Genomic DNA, 16,033 nt, shown 5'->3' on the forward strand with positions numbered 1-16,033 from the left:
ACCATGGGTGACATTTAGGCAGTTCATGATAACCCCTAAATAAATTGTGCTCTGAATGCATCAGGGGAATATTGGTCTAGTTGATGAATGGTGACTACTGACCTGGCATAAATTCCCCGAGTCTCGACAAGGGTTTTGTTGGCAGAAAACCTACAGGAGACCAAAAAGTTGAAATTACTTGCAAACCTGGCTTTTTATGTGTTATCTCTACCAACTTTGAATGTTGGACAGGTTGTTTTTGAGATTACTTAAGATCAGTTTGCATCTATTACTGCTTTAATATTGCTACCGGTAGAGGGTGTTTCCACATAGGTGGTTAAAATGTGTCAAAGGTTAAGTATGGGAATGGTTATGACCATAGATGTATGTATTGCTTACATATTGTTACAATATGTATATTATTCTATTCTTTGCCACGTACTGGTAAAAAATGTCATTCCTTAATTTATATCATTCTTTTCCAGGCATTTGTTGCAGGTCTGCTTCCATAAATGGGTGATAAAACACAAGGTTATGTTTGAAATATATATTTTATTTACAAGTTTACACACTTCATATAACATGGCTTTAGAGAATCTCCATCCATTTTCTGAGCATCAGCAACAAGCAGATGCTGTTTTATTGGCAAAAAGAATATTCAGTAGAATCTTCTAGTAAACAAAAGATATGTAATAATCTCCTGTCTTATATGCAAGCACTACATCCTCAAATTTCTTGCCCACATATGCATTCAATAGAAATAAAGCTAAAAGAGCAACAACAATATGAACTGAAATTTTATCAATGAAGTAAACAAAACAGTCTTTGTTAAAATAATCAATATACTTCCTTTCCATCAAACATTATTAAAAAACATCCTCCAAAATTACCCTGATAACAGTAGATTCTACTTTTAAATCAGCAATGATAACAATTATAGAACTATGTTTAACAGGAACTATTTGTACTAAGAAACTTACTAAAGTATTTGCTGAAGCATAGAAACGTTGGAAATAACTTCCAACTTCACGTTACTTGGTTGGATACGGGCAAGAAACATTCCTGCAAATGACTACAGCAAATAATGGGAAGGAAACAGTACTGTACTGACAAAATTGCTTGCAATGCACACACTATTCCTGCTTGATACCTCTGGTACGTTTCAATAGGGATACTACTTATATTTGCACAAAATATTGTACAAGTCATTGGTATAATATAAGAAAAGAACAGTATGGAATGTAATCAACACAAGTGCCATGCCAAGGAAATTTAGCAAATGAGCAAGTAATTACAGAATTCAATACAAATAATAAACTCGTCGAGATGCAAGAAATGTAATTAAATATTTTCACCAGTGTCATGAAGTGTGTGGCAATTAAATAGCAAAGAAGACTGACGAGAGACCATTTGAGAAAAAAAATTTCAGACCAAAATCTAAAAGCAATATGGTGAAATTTGATTTTTTCCATAACAGGAAACTTTGGACTAGAGTGAGAGTGAATGACTGTCGCCTTCTGATTTTAGATCCAATTCTCAAATTACATGACTAAACCTACAGCTTAATCACAGTACAAAAAAAGGTTGCAATGCTGCTCCAATATTAATCTGGTAATCAATATGTGTTAAGAGTATTTTGTGCTTCCTCATATAAAGTATGCCTAAATATATATTTATTTAATTTTATGGCAACTTTGTAGAAACACTCTACAGGTACCAAATATAACTACACTTGTCAACCATCACTGTGGTTTTACACCCACCTGTCAAATTAACTGGTATAACTAAAATCACACACATAAATATTATTCTTAAAAAAGAAACTAAATTACCGACAGTCATGGGACAAAAAAAAAAAAAAAAAGTGAAGCAGGCATACTAATATAACAAATCTCAGTGACACTAAAGCATGAGAGAAATCATCTTGCCTTCAACATGAAGAGATAAACCAGATAGATATTCGGGGAAGTACTCGTCTTGCTTTGGCACCATGAAATTTTAAGGGAATCATTTTTAATACTGAAACTAATTCCTTTATAAATATCAAACGATATCAAATGCTTTCTGTACATGGTTCTCAAGAAGCATCTGACATTGAATTCTATCAGAAAGATGATGATAATATCTTTTAATACCCAAAGGCTGCTGCTCCAAAAATAATGTTGATACATTTCTTTACACACTACCAATCCTTAACGAGGCACTGTCAGGAACGGACAAATGATGCCTCGTTTTCATGTGTCCACTCTCTATTTCCTCCCCAAAACCAGAGCTTGCTTACTGGCCACACACAAGCCCCATTGCACTACTACTCTTCTGTGGTTTACCAAAATGTTGTGCAAATCCAGCCCAGTGACAACAAGTCCCAATCTCTCCTGCACACCTCCACATGTACCATGTCATTCTGATTCACTCTATCCAATGCATGCCTCTCTCCCTCAGGCCCCTAATACTGCTTTAACTCAATCCTTCAATCTCCTTCACGGTCTACCACTCCCGCCCTTGACTTAAATCCTATCTTCTTGCAACATTTCTGTAATCTGAATCACTCTGGCACTCTCCAATAGATCCTCTCAATCGTACTGTGCTTACGAGCACCAAACTTTGTGCCATGCACTGTTCTCGGACGCTTTGGTTATGACACTTCCAGCCTCTCCTATTCCCTTGCATTCGAGGCACGAGGCTCATGCCCATGTCAAAATGTCCAGATTAACATACATTCCTGGCTTTGCCCTCCTTCCACACACTACTCATTACACCCAACAACAATGCCTGCTGTGACTCATTACAGCTCCCACATCTTGCAAATACCCAAAGCACTTGCATAATGAACTGTCTCATCCTGATGGTGCACCTCAGTACTTTAAATTTTTTCATTTCAATTTTCTACTTTCATATGCTATCCAAAACTGGCACAAGCTTCTGAACTTTCTAGAGTCTAGCTTTGGTACACTATACATGATGACTGTTACAGACTGGGTGTGTACACACAAAGTCTCGTTTTCATCTGTTCCTGATGATACCTCAAAAATAATATCTTAAATGCTTCCTTGTTTAGGTATTGGTTCAAATCTAATATACATAAAATTTGCAAAGGTTTTCATGCCATAACCAGTAACACTCTAATTTGTACATACTCTAAAAATATATCTATAATGACTTTAAGAATTACAGTAGAGTATGCCTTTCAAGGTATGCAATTATTACAGCCCTACAACAATTTTTCCGAAATGAGGTTGGTATTCCTGGCTAAGCATACATTCCATTCACTTCCATAGGAAAACCTATACATAATTATCTAACAATTTTCCAGATTTTTTTCCCCAAGAATTGTTCCTACATTACAGACTTTTGGAGCTAATCTTTCATCGCTTATTTGTCGAATTGTGGACGCGTACTTCTCGATGCACTGTACACGTAATGAGTTTATAAACGGAATCTGATCACATTCAAATACTATACTACCTACTTTTAAGCACATTGTATATCTTTTATGAGATAATATACTGGATTAATGCATTTACTATCACATTGCTCAAAGTTACTCCTTAGGAAAATGTTAAACTGTAACTGTTAAAGCCATGACTTCTAAACACAAAATTTTGCATGACCGCTGTTTACTGACTGACAATGTAGTTGAGAAAATGTGACGAATCCCTACATCACAGCAAACGACAATGCCGTTCTGCTTGTCCTGCCCGAAAATCGTGCATAGACTTTATGTTACTTTGCCATAATTATTAAACTCTTTAATTTTCAAAAGAGAACTGAAATGCAAAACAATCACTAACTTTTCACACAAATTTTGACCTTTGTAAGTGCAACGGCGACTGACCAAAACTCATCAGATGGCAGTAAGCGTGTCGTTCCATCAAATAACTGACACGACTGATGCTGAACATATAGTCATATTGCATCATAACCGTGAGCTTCATCAATTCCTTCATGTACAATCTACATAAGAAAATGACAATAAAAAAAAATTACCGCAGACAAGTGTGTTTAAAGCTGGAAAAAACAATAACATTGATCCATTGTACCAGCAAATTATTTACTTCAAGCCGAGTCGCAGACATGAATGTTACGTCACGCATTACATCACTATGCGTGACAGTGTGCAGCATCACCCGCCAGATATAACTATGGTTAGTTGTGTGTTGCAAACTTGCCCTACGTGATTCTTTACTAAACTACTCATTTAACTAATTTTCCCCACTATCAAACACATAAGAAAAATTTGCAGCTAACGTATTGCCAATCAAAATTCATTTAACAGAGAAAAGTATTAATTAATGAAAAATTTAGTTCAGAACACTTCAAAATTTTTCATCACATGAAATCAAATTTCTTTATCAATATCCCTTTCTTAATACAAGTTAATATGCTATATGGTAACTTTGTGTCATTTTGTGAAAAGTTTAGCATTCTAAACTACAACTTGATACAAAATCTGAAAGAGCAGAGTACGACTTCGGAATTTGCGTGAAGTTTTGAGATAGGGATATATGTCCGATTCGGAGCGGTCCAACCATCTTTCCAAAACCTACATTTCTTAGAGCTCTCATCCTCTTACAAATTTTGTATCTTACAGACACAAAATGAGATAATCTGAAGATGTTTTTTTAGTTTTCTACATTCACTATATATTGTATATATCATATGAGATCCATAGTAACATTGAATAATTAATCAATGTCTTTTGATGGGGGAACACAGCATCCAAATCAGAGCTTACTGACAGCCTTTCACACAACAGGCATGAAGTGAAATATACAACCATAATATCTACTAAAGAAGTTATTCTGTCTTCCTCTTCAACAGATAGCAACCGAACGAACGTCGAACAATAAACTGTATCTGTAACGTGTGATCTTTTCTGTGAAACCTACACGTAAATCATTGAAATGCAATATAAATAAATTTAAATCATGCAAAAAATCCTTTAAACAGAACCAAGAAGACTCTCCTTACTTCTATTTGACAAAACACTTGCCCTTGGTCATTATCACTGATAGTGCCATGCAAGATAATTTTTTGCACGACCAGAAAATAAGCTTTTGACACTAGCAGTGGTTCTAGTCAAACCATATATCTATTTACTTAGATATTATGATCCACACAATAAAATATCTATATAAAATATTGCAGGTACTCATGTATATGATAAAAATCCTTAATATCTAAAAGGTGTTGTGAGAAAAAGGCAAAATTTTGGTAGTTGGAAGGACACCTCTATCTTTCACACTCCAATAAAATAAGCATGGGCATTCCCTACATGATTTTGCTGCTTCGAGTGATTGTCCATAAGCAATACACCGTCTGTCTAGTAGCCAAAATTATAAGTGCAGGGAATTTAAATACCCTGCCAATAATTCTAAAATACTGTCTTTCACACAGAGACTTTAAGAGGGCCTATATTGTTTTTCTATATCAATTATCACAGACACACACACACACACACACACATACATAAGGGTTATCCATCACACTTTAGACACAAAGTATGATATCTTAAATACTTTATAAATATATGTCATTTTTGTTCACAGTAAAACATTTTAACTGTTTAAAAAGTCTTCTATAGACATTCACTGTCTATCATTAAACACTTACACAATAATGCAAGCTACCATACCGCACGTATATAGTAGTTAATCTTTTACACGCACTTTTCCTTCCATTTGCTACATGTGTAGTTTAACTGCTTATCACTGATACAACAAAAATAAATTCTTCTGATAAACCTTAATCCATAAGCTCTTCATACCATGCACCTTACCAATTATTTTCTCTTACTTCAAAGATGCCATACAACATCTTGGGAGTAATGTTAAGGCTTTTTTTTCTTCTCTCCTCCAGGCATAATCTTTCAAGATGGGCAAAGAATGTAAGCATTTTACAGACTACCTTTACAAAGCTCATATATTCTCAAGAAGGGGGATGAGGAGTCAGTGCTACAATAATGATGAAATATCCTAAGCTTACCTTCCACACTCACTTCCTAACAGAGCTTTAATGTCCACAGAATGTTTATGACGGACTATCACCGAGAGCGCAATGATACCTCTCACGACACGCCAGGTTCCATGGTAATGTGTCCAGTCGTTGGATCGTAGGATCCCGCCAAGTAATATACGTCGCAATTCTCATAGTTCTGTCCGTACTTTTTCTCCAGTTCTCCCATTCTTATGCGATATTCGGACAGTGCGATAACGTCGCACTTGTGGCTGATGGTCTGGACGTCGTTTTCGTCGGTGTGAGGAGACTGGAATAACGCTCCCTGAAATAAATTGTGAAAAGTACATGAGATTAAGCCTCCTATACAATAAAAAACAACAAAAGGACATTATGATGAGCTGTATAATGGTACTGGAAAAGACAAAAAGTTCTTTTGACAGCTCTAAAAATATTATGATGAGAAATATACAGAAAAACAATACCATTAATGGCTTGTTCAACTAAAATACATAGGTTTGATGATGAATAAAAAAATATTACACTTCTAAGTCAACAAAAATTTTTATGTATTAACCTCCGGTCATTCGCACAGATATTAATTTATACACGTGGCCGGAATAATGCCTCTTTGTGAAGTATACTAGTGCAAAGGCTAAGGAAGACAGAAGGGGAATTATACATAATATGCAACAATCACCCCTAATTAACTTTGGAGAGCAATTTTTCTATTACTGCCCAGAATTCTTTTCCTGCTTTCCGGAATACTTCTATTCTGGACATTTGTATGTCTCTCTGAGTGTGAGAGATGTCTGCTTTATGCACATTCCCTTGTGTGAAAAATATTAACAGACTCCACCTCTTTGTGCTCCTGCTACGAGAGAGGAGTTGCCTCAAGTGATTTGTACCTTCATTGTATATCAAACATTTTCTCACTCGATTTCTGTCCCGATTTTCCCTCCCGCGGACTGTAGCAAAATCTTGAAATTCCAGGAGCCCCTTGTCATGGGGATACCAAACTAAGGTTTCCTCTGCAGATGTTGCAAACACTGCTGTTGAGGTATTCTAAATCTTCAGGTGAAGCTTTTCAAGCCATTGATCAAAAACAAAACACTAAAATGCACATCACTCCAAATGACTGAAAAGAAAACAGAGGGCTCCTTCAGATACACAACATATAGAAATTGCGCCTTCTATTTATTTTTGGTATCCTGCTCAATGGCTATGCCTCACAAGATAATGGTGGAATGACTTGCTCACATCCACTCTTCATTAAAAATAGAGCCCACTCTGGTTCAACCCAGTGAATGTACTTTGCACTCATGCAACACCCCTACAATTAATCATGGCATTGCTCCCTCTCATTCTAATGCATACGTCCTCTTCATCGGTCTCTCTCTCCTTATAATCTACTTTTGTCTGTCATGGAACTCTCTAAGTGCACCCCATTTGGCTCCATCACAATGCCAGTATTTGTGCACCTAGGCCTTATGACATATGACATCATTCATTATGCCTTGTACTGTCCTCCTTATGCATTCTAATTACACCTTGACCTTCCACTTTCATTCCTTTGTGGTTCAGACCAAAGATTCCCAACCACACAAATACTATAGGGACTGGCATACCTTCAAACACACTCAATTTCACCCAATCAGATGATGACCTCCTTAAACACACTTATCAATGCATCGAGGAACACCAAGTGGTGAAGCACAGAAGATGCATGTGAGTTATAAGAGACTTTTTAGATGAGATGAAATCGCTTCAAAATGAAGTCAGAATGTGCAACAAACCAAATGTGCTATACAACAAATGTGGGTGAAAGTACCCATTACAGTCTGTCAAACAGAAAAACACTGTTAACGCCCTCATGTAAAAGAAAACAAACACAAGACAAACATACCCTTGGTTCAGTTAGCCTCCGTCCTAACCCCTTTGTCTCCTGTGGATGGTAGAACCACTTGACTTTAACCACCATATTTCCTCCCCATGACTCCCACATGTGTTCAATCCTCCCTATATATGGTTGGTCTGGCTGTCCAGCAGACAAGAAGACAGCACAATCTTCAACCTATGAATAAAAGGGTTATGACAAATAAATCCACAAAAAGTTAACTAATTCTAAAGGATCATAAAACATGTTTCAAGATATTTCAATACATTATCTAATTCTTCATTAATTAAAAAGAGTTACTCAAATTTGACTAAATATCTATATTCCAAAAGAAGGAACAAATGAGTGAGTATTTTTCCCTCTTAAGACTCGGTCATCTATTCCTGACACTACCTTGCTAACACAGGAAACAGAGTATATATATGAAAAAATCTACAAGGCATTAACAGAACATAAGATACACATACCCTTATCATTTCTTTTCCTCTCACAATAGCTTTGAAGTACTCCTTCCTCCCTTTACCCTTAGCTCCAGGTCTTTTGAAACCCTTGCCATACCAACCCCACAGCTGACGCTCGGGTAAGAATGGTGCAATCTTAGATTTCCCAGATGGATGTCTCTTCTTCCGCCGTGCTGGACTCTTGGCCTGGAAAATGAATATCAATTTTGTGTTACTGTATCATCCACATCTCAGTCTGAGTATGTGCGTTGCACCTACAGACTCGATCTGCGAAAATGACAGTCATTTGTCTATTCCAAAGCTCCTTATCCTACCCCTTGAGGGCAAGACAGGCAATCAGCAAAACAATTCCTTTTCAATTCTACATCAAACAAAGTACAAGACAAGTAAAACTAAACAATTAGATTGAATAGGAAAATTATGTTTTCTTACATTATTCAGAACTTAATTATGATTAGTAACATCTCATGAATGTGAAGAGGATGCTTAAAAACATATGCTGGCAGATATTGACCCGAGTTTAAAACTGTGGCATGGTTTATGGAGAGTGTAAATGTGCCTGAAACGGGATGGGAGAAATCAAATTTTGTGCAACAGAATTTCTTAGGACAGATGTGAAAAAACAAATGAATTACAAGACATCAGGATGACATAATGGCAAAAAAAATTGATGTAGCAGCTATGAGTGAGAATGGAGTAATAAAATGGTTTATATATATTACATGAACAAAAGATGACAATGAAAGTCAAGTGAAGGGATGGAGAATGAGTCAGACAGTGCATGGTTAATGTGGCCCAAAGCATGGACGACTGTTTGAATCTACACATTTTTTTTTGTGTTAGCTGAGAAGGCACAGGCAACTGAGGCCCTAATCAAGGCCATCTCATTAATGCTATATATGAATATATATTTATTTTATTTTATAATACTTAATTGCCATCACCCGTGTTAGTGAGGTACAGCAAGGTAACAGACAAGGAAAGGCCCAACCCACCCACATACACATGTATATACATAAATGCCAACACACACACATATACACTTCAACATATACATTCACATAAATACACACGTGTACATATCCATACTTGCTGCCTTCATCCATTCCCATCGCCAACCCCGACACACGTGAAATAGCATCCCCCCCAGTGAGGCAATGCCAAGAACAGACAAAAAAGGCCATATTCATTCACACTGTCTCTAGCTGTTATGTGTAATGCACCAAAACCAAGGCTCCCTTTCTACATCCAGGCCCTACAGACCTTTATATGGTTTACCCCAGACGCTTCACATGCCCTGGTTCAATCCAGTGACAGCACATCGACCCTGGTATACCACATCTTTCCAATTCAATTTATTCCTTGCACGCCTTTTTCACCCTCCTGTATGTTCAGGCCCCAATCGCTCAAAATCTTTTTCACTCCATCCTTCCACCTCTAATTTGGTCCCCTGCTTCTCTTTCTTCCCTCCACCTCTGACACATACATCCTCTTTGTCAATCTTTCCTAACTCATTCTCTCCATGAGTCCAAACCATTTCAACACACCCTCTTCTGCTCCCTCAACCACACTCTTTTTATTTCTACACATCTCTCTTACCCTTTCATTACTTACTCCATCACACCACCTCACACCACGATGTCCTCAAACATTTCATTTCCAACCATATAACATTGCTGGAACCATTATTCCTTCAAACATACCCATTTGTGCTCTCCGAGATAACGTTCTTGCCTTCCACACATTCTTCAACGTTCCCAGAACCTTTGCCCCCTCCCCCACCCTGTGACTCACTTCCGCTTCCATGGTTCCATCAGCTGCTAAATCCTCTCCCAGATATCTAAAACATTTCACTTCCTCCAGTTTTTCTCCATTCAAACTTGCACCCTAATTAACTTGTCCCTCAACCCTACTGAAGCTAATAACCTTGCTCTTATTCAGATTTACTCTCTCAACTTTCTTCTTTCACATACTTTACCAAACTTAGTCACCAACTTCTGCAGTTTCTCACCCGAACCAGCCACCAGCACTGTATCATCAGCGAACAACAACTAAGACACTTCCCAAGCCCTCTCATCCACAACAGACTGCATACTTACCCCTCTCTCCAAAACTCTTGCATTCACCTTCCTAACCAACCCACCCATAAACAAATTAAACCACCATGGAGACATCATGCACCCCTGCCGCAAACCAACATTCACTGAGAACCAATCACTTTCCTCTCTTCCTACTCTTACACATGCCTTACATCCTCGATTAAAACTTTTCACTGCTTCTAGCAACTTACCTCCCACACCATATATTCTTAATACCTTCCACAGAGCATCTCTATCAATTCTTATCATATTCCTTCTCCAGATCCATAAATGCTACATACAAATCCATTTGCTTTTCTAAGTGTTTCTCACATACATTTTTCAAAGCAAACACCTGATCCACACATCCTCTACCACTTCTGAAACCACACTGCTCTTCCCCAATCTGATGCTCTGTACATGCCTTCACCCTTTCGATCAATACCCTCCCATATAATTTCCTAGGAATGCTCAGCAAACTTATACCTCTGTAATTTGAACACTCACCTTTATCCCCTTTGCCTTTGTACAATGGCACTATGCATGCATTGCGCCAATCCTCAGGTACCACACCATGAGTCATACATACATTAAATATCCTTACCACCCAGTCAACAACACAGTCACCCCCTTTTTCATAAATGCCACTGCAATACCATCCAAACCCACCGCCGTGCTGGCTTTCATCTTCTGCAAAGCTTTTACTACCTCTTCTCTGTTTACTAAACCATTCTACCTGACCCTCACTTTGCACATCACCTCGATCAAAACACCTTATATCTGCCACTCTATCATCTAACACATTCAACAAACCTTCAAAATACTCACTCCATCTCCTCACATCACCACTACTTGTTATTACCTCCCCATTAGCCCCCTTCACTGATGTTCAGATTTGTTCTCTTGTCTTACGCACTTTATTTGCCTCCTTCCGAAAACATCTTTTTATTCCCCCTAAAATTTAATGATACTCTCACCCCAACTCTCATTTGCCCTCTTTTCCACCTCTTGCACCTTTCTCTTGCCTCTTTCTATTATACATCTCTCAGTCATTTGCACTAATTCCCAGCAAAAAATCGTCCAAATGCCTCTCTCTTCTCTTTCACAAATAATCTTACTTCATCCCACCACTACCTACCCTTTCTAATCTGCCCACCTCCCACACTTCTCATGCCACAAGCATCTTTTGCACAAGCCATCACTGCTTCCCTAAATATATCCCATTCCTCCCCCACTCCCCTCACGTCCTTTGCTCTCACCATTTTCCATTCTGCACTCAGTCTCTCCAGGTACTTCCTAACACAAGTCTCCTTCCTAAGCTCACTTACTCTCACCACTCCCTTCAACCCAGCATTTTCTCTTCTTTTCTGAAAACCTCTATAAATTTTCACCTTCGCTTCTACAAGATAATGATCAGACATCCCTCCAGTTGCACCTCTCAGCACATTAACATCCAAGTCTCTCTTTCACACACCTATCAATTAACACGTAATCCAATAACGCTCTCTGTCCATCTCTCCTACTTACATACGTATTCTTACACATATCTCTCTTATTAAACCAGGTATCCCCAATCATCAGTCCTTTTTCAGCACACAAATCTACAAGCTCTTCACCATTTCCTTTTACAACACTCTGAACACCCCATATACACCAATTATTCCCTCACTTGCCACATTACTCACCTTTGCATTCAAATCACCCATCACTATATCCTGGTCTCGTGCATCAAAACTGCTAACATACTTACTCAGCTGCTCCCAAAACACTTGCCTCTCGTGATCTTTTTTCTTGTGCCCAGGTGCATATGCACCGATAATCACCCATCTCTAGAGCTCCATCCACTTTCAGTTTTACCCATATCAATCAAGAGTTTACTTTCTTACACACTATCACTTACTCCCAAAACTCCTGTTTCAGAAGTAGTGCTACTTCTTTTGCTCTTGTCCTCTCACTAACCCTTGACTTTACTCCCAAAACATTACCAAACCACTCTTCCCCTTTACCCTTGAGCTTCATTTCGCTTTGAGCCAAAACATCCAGGTTCCTTTCCTCAAACATACAACCTATCTCTCCTTTTTTCTCATCTTGGTTACATCCACACGCATTTAGACACCCCACTCTGAGCCTTCGAGGAGGATAAGCACTCCCCACATGGCTCCTTCTTCTGTTTCTCCTTTTAGAAAGTTAAATTACAAGGAGGGGATGGTTATTTTCCTCTCGCTACCATCCCCTTTAGTCGCCTTCTCTGACACAGGGGGAATGATTCATTCCTCTCGTGTCATAGAAGATGTGGGAAGTGTTCTTTCCCCCCATCCCCAGGGTATATATTTTATTTATTTATTTATTTTGCTTTGTCGCTGTCTCCCGCATTAGCGAGGTAGCGCAAGGAAACAGACGAAAGAATGGCCCAACACACCCACATACACACGTATATACATACAAGTCCACACACGCAAATATACATACCTATACATCTCAATGTACACATATATATACACACACAGACATATACATATATATACATGTACATAATTCATACTGTCTGCCTTTATTTATTCCCATCGCCACCTCACCACACATGGAATAACAACCCCCTCCCCCTCATGTGTGCAAGGTAGCGCTAGGAAAAGACAACAAAGGCCCCATTCATTCACACTCAGTGTCATGTAATAATGCACCGAAACCACAGCTCCCTTTCCATATCCAGGCCCCACAGAACTTTCCATGGTTTACTTCAGACGCTTCACATGCCCTGGTTCAATCCATTGACAGCACGTCGACCCCAGTATACCACATCATTCCAATTCACTCTATTCCTTGCACGCCTTTCACCCTCCTGCATGTTCAGGCCCCGATCACTCAAAATCTTTTTCACTCCATCTTTCCACCTCCAATTGGGTCTCCCACTTCTCCTCGTTCCCTCCACCTCTGACACATATATCCTCTTGGTCAATCTTTCCTCACTCATTCTCTCCATGTGACCAAACCATTTCAATATACTCTCTTCTGCTCTCTCAACCACACTCTTTATTACCACACATCTCTCTTACCCATTCATTACTTAATCAAACCACCTCACACCACATATTGTCCTCAAACATCTCATTTCCAACACATCCACCCTCCTCCGTATAACCCTATCTATAGCCCACACCTCGCAACCATATAACATTCTTGGAACCACTACTCCTTCAAACATACCCATTTTTGCTTTCCAAGATAATGTTCTCACCTTCCACACATTCTTCAATGCTCCTAGAACTTTCGCCCCCTCTCCCACCCTGTGACCCACTTCCGCTTCCATGGTTCCATCCGCTGCCAAATCCACTCCCAGATATCTAAAACACTTCACTTCCTCCAGTTTTTCTCCATTCAAACTTACCTCCCAACTGACTTGTCCCTCAACCCCAATAACCTTGCTCTTATTCACATTTACTCTCAGCTTTCTTCTTTCACACACTTTATCAAACTTAGTCACCAGCTTCTGCAGTTTCTGACACGAATCAGCCACCATCGCTGTATTATCAGTGAACAACAACTGACTCACTACCCAAGCCCTCTCATCCACAACAGACAGCATACTTGCCCCTCTCTCCAAAACTCTTGCATTCACCTCCCTAATAACCCCATCCATAGACAAATTAAACAACCATGGAGACATCATGCACCCCTCCCGCAAACCAACAGTCACTGAGAACCAATCACTTTCCTCTCTTCCTACTTGTACACATGCCTTACATCCTTGATAAAAACTTTTCACTGCTTCTAGCAACTTACCTCCCACACCATATATTCTTAATACCTTCCACAGAGCATCTCTATCAATTCTTATCATATTCCTTTTCCAGATCCATAAATGCTACATACAAATCCATTTGCTTTTCTAAGCATTTCTCACATACATTCTTCAAAGCAAACAACTGATCCACACATCCTCTACACTTCTGAAACCACATTGCCCTTCCCCAACCTGATGCTCTGTACATGCTTTCACCCTCTCAATCAATACCATTCCATATAATTTCCCAAGAATACTCAACAAACTTATACCTCTGTAATATGAGCACTCACCTTTATCCCTTTTGCCTTTGTACAATGGCACTATACATGCATTCCGCCAATCCTCAGGCACCTCACCATGAGTCATTTTCTTTTTCTTTCATACTATTCGCCATTTCCCGCAATAGCGAGGTAGCTTTAAGAACAGAGGACTGGGCCTTTGAGGAAATATCCTCACCTGGCCCCCTTTTCTGTTCCTTCTTTTGGAAAATTAAAAAGAAAACGAGAGGGGAGGATTCCCAGCCCCCCGCTCCCTTCCCTTTTAGTCGCCTTCTCCGACACACAGGGAATACATGGGAAGTATTCTTTCTCCCCTATCCCAAGGGATACCTATCCCCAGGGATAGGTATAAAATATCCTTAACAAAGTCAATAACACAGTCACCCCTCTTTTTTAATACATTCCACAGTAATACCATCCAAACCCACTGCCTTGCCAGCTTTCATCTTCTGCAAAGCTCTCACTACCTCTTCTCTGTTTACCAAATCATTCTCCTTAACCCTCTCACTTCGAACACCACCTCAACCAAAACACCCTATATCTACCACTCTATCATCTAACACACTCAACAAACCTTCAAAATACTCACTCATTCTCCTTCTCACATCACCACTACTTGTAATTACCTCCCCATTAACCCCCTTCACCGATGTTCCATTTGTTCTCTTGTCTTACGCACTTTATTTACCTCCTTCCAAAACATCTTTTTATTCTCCCTAAAATCTAATGATACTCTCTCACCCCAACTCTCATTTGCCCTCTGTTTCACCTCTTGCACCTTTCTCTTGACCTCCTGCCTCTTTCTTTTATACATCTCCCAGTCATTTGCACTATTTCCCTGCAAAACTCGTCCAAATGCCTCTCTCTTCTCTTTCACTAATAATCTTACTTCCTCATCCCACCACTCACTACCCTTTCTAATCTCATGCCACAAGCATCTTTTGCGCAAGCCATCACTGCTTCTCTAAATACATCCCATTCCTCCCCCACTCCCCTTATGTCCTTTGCTCTCACCTTTTTCCATTCTGCATTCAGTCTCTCCTGGTACTTCTTCACACAAGTCTCCTTCTCAAGCTCACTTACTTTCACCATTCTCTTCACCCCAAAATTTTCTCTTCTTTTCTGAAAACCTCTACAAATCTTCACCTTCGCCTCCACAAGATAATGATCAGACATCCCTCCACTTGCACCTCTCAGCACATTAACATCCAAGTTATTTATCATACTTAATCGCAGTTTCCTGTGTCAGTGAGGTAACCCCGGGAAACAGACGAAGAATGGCCCATCCACTCATATACACATATATACATAAATGCCCACATACATACACAGACATATATACACATGTACATATTCATACTTGCTTGCCTTCATCCATTCCTGACACTACCCCGCCCTACAGGATATGGGAGAAAGAATACTTGCCACTTGCGTGTCATAGGTGACTAAAACAGGAGGGAACAGGGGGCTGGAAATCCTCCCCTTCTGTTTTTAATTTTCTAAAAGAAGGAACAGAGAGGGGGCCAAACGAGGATATTCCCTCTAAGGCTCAGTCCTCTGTTGTGGTCTGGTGAGGTGACATCTGATGTTACTGGCAGACA

The 16,033-nt window shown here is 39.2% G+C and overlaps 1 protein-coding gene across 8 annotated transcripts in view; it reads right to left on the minus strand.

Moving 5' to 3' along the window:
- Window positions 1–511: 511 nt before the first annotated feature.
- Window positions 512–16,033, minus strand: part of LOC139763188 (uncharacterized) — a 218,042-nt gene continuing 202,520 nt past the window's right edge. For all 8 annotated transcript variants that reach the window (XM_071688924.1, XM_071688928.1, XM_071688927.1 and 5 more), the window contains 3 exons: window positions 8,299–8,478; window positions 7,841–8,008; window positions 512–6,259 (listed from right to left, as the gene is read on the minus strand). In XM_071688924.1, the coding sequence (XP_071545025.1) occupies window positions 6,047–6,259; window positions 7,841–8,008; window positions 8,299–8,478 (561 nt within the window). In that variant the 3' untranslated portion in view covers window positions 512–6,046. The remainder of the gene's footprint in view (window positions 6,260–7,840; window positions 8,009–8,298; window positions 8,479–16,033) is intronic.

Source organism: Panulirus ornatus, chromosome 46 (assembly GCF_036320965.1).
Source record: "Panulirus ornatus isolate Po-2019 chromosome 46, ASM3632096v1, whole genome shotgun sequence".
NCBI lineage: Eukaryota > Metazoa > Arthropoda > Malacostraca > Decapoda > Palinuridae > Panulirus > Panulirus ornatus.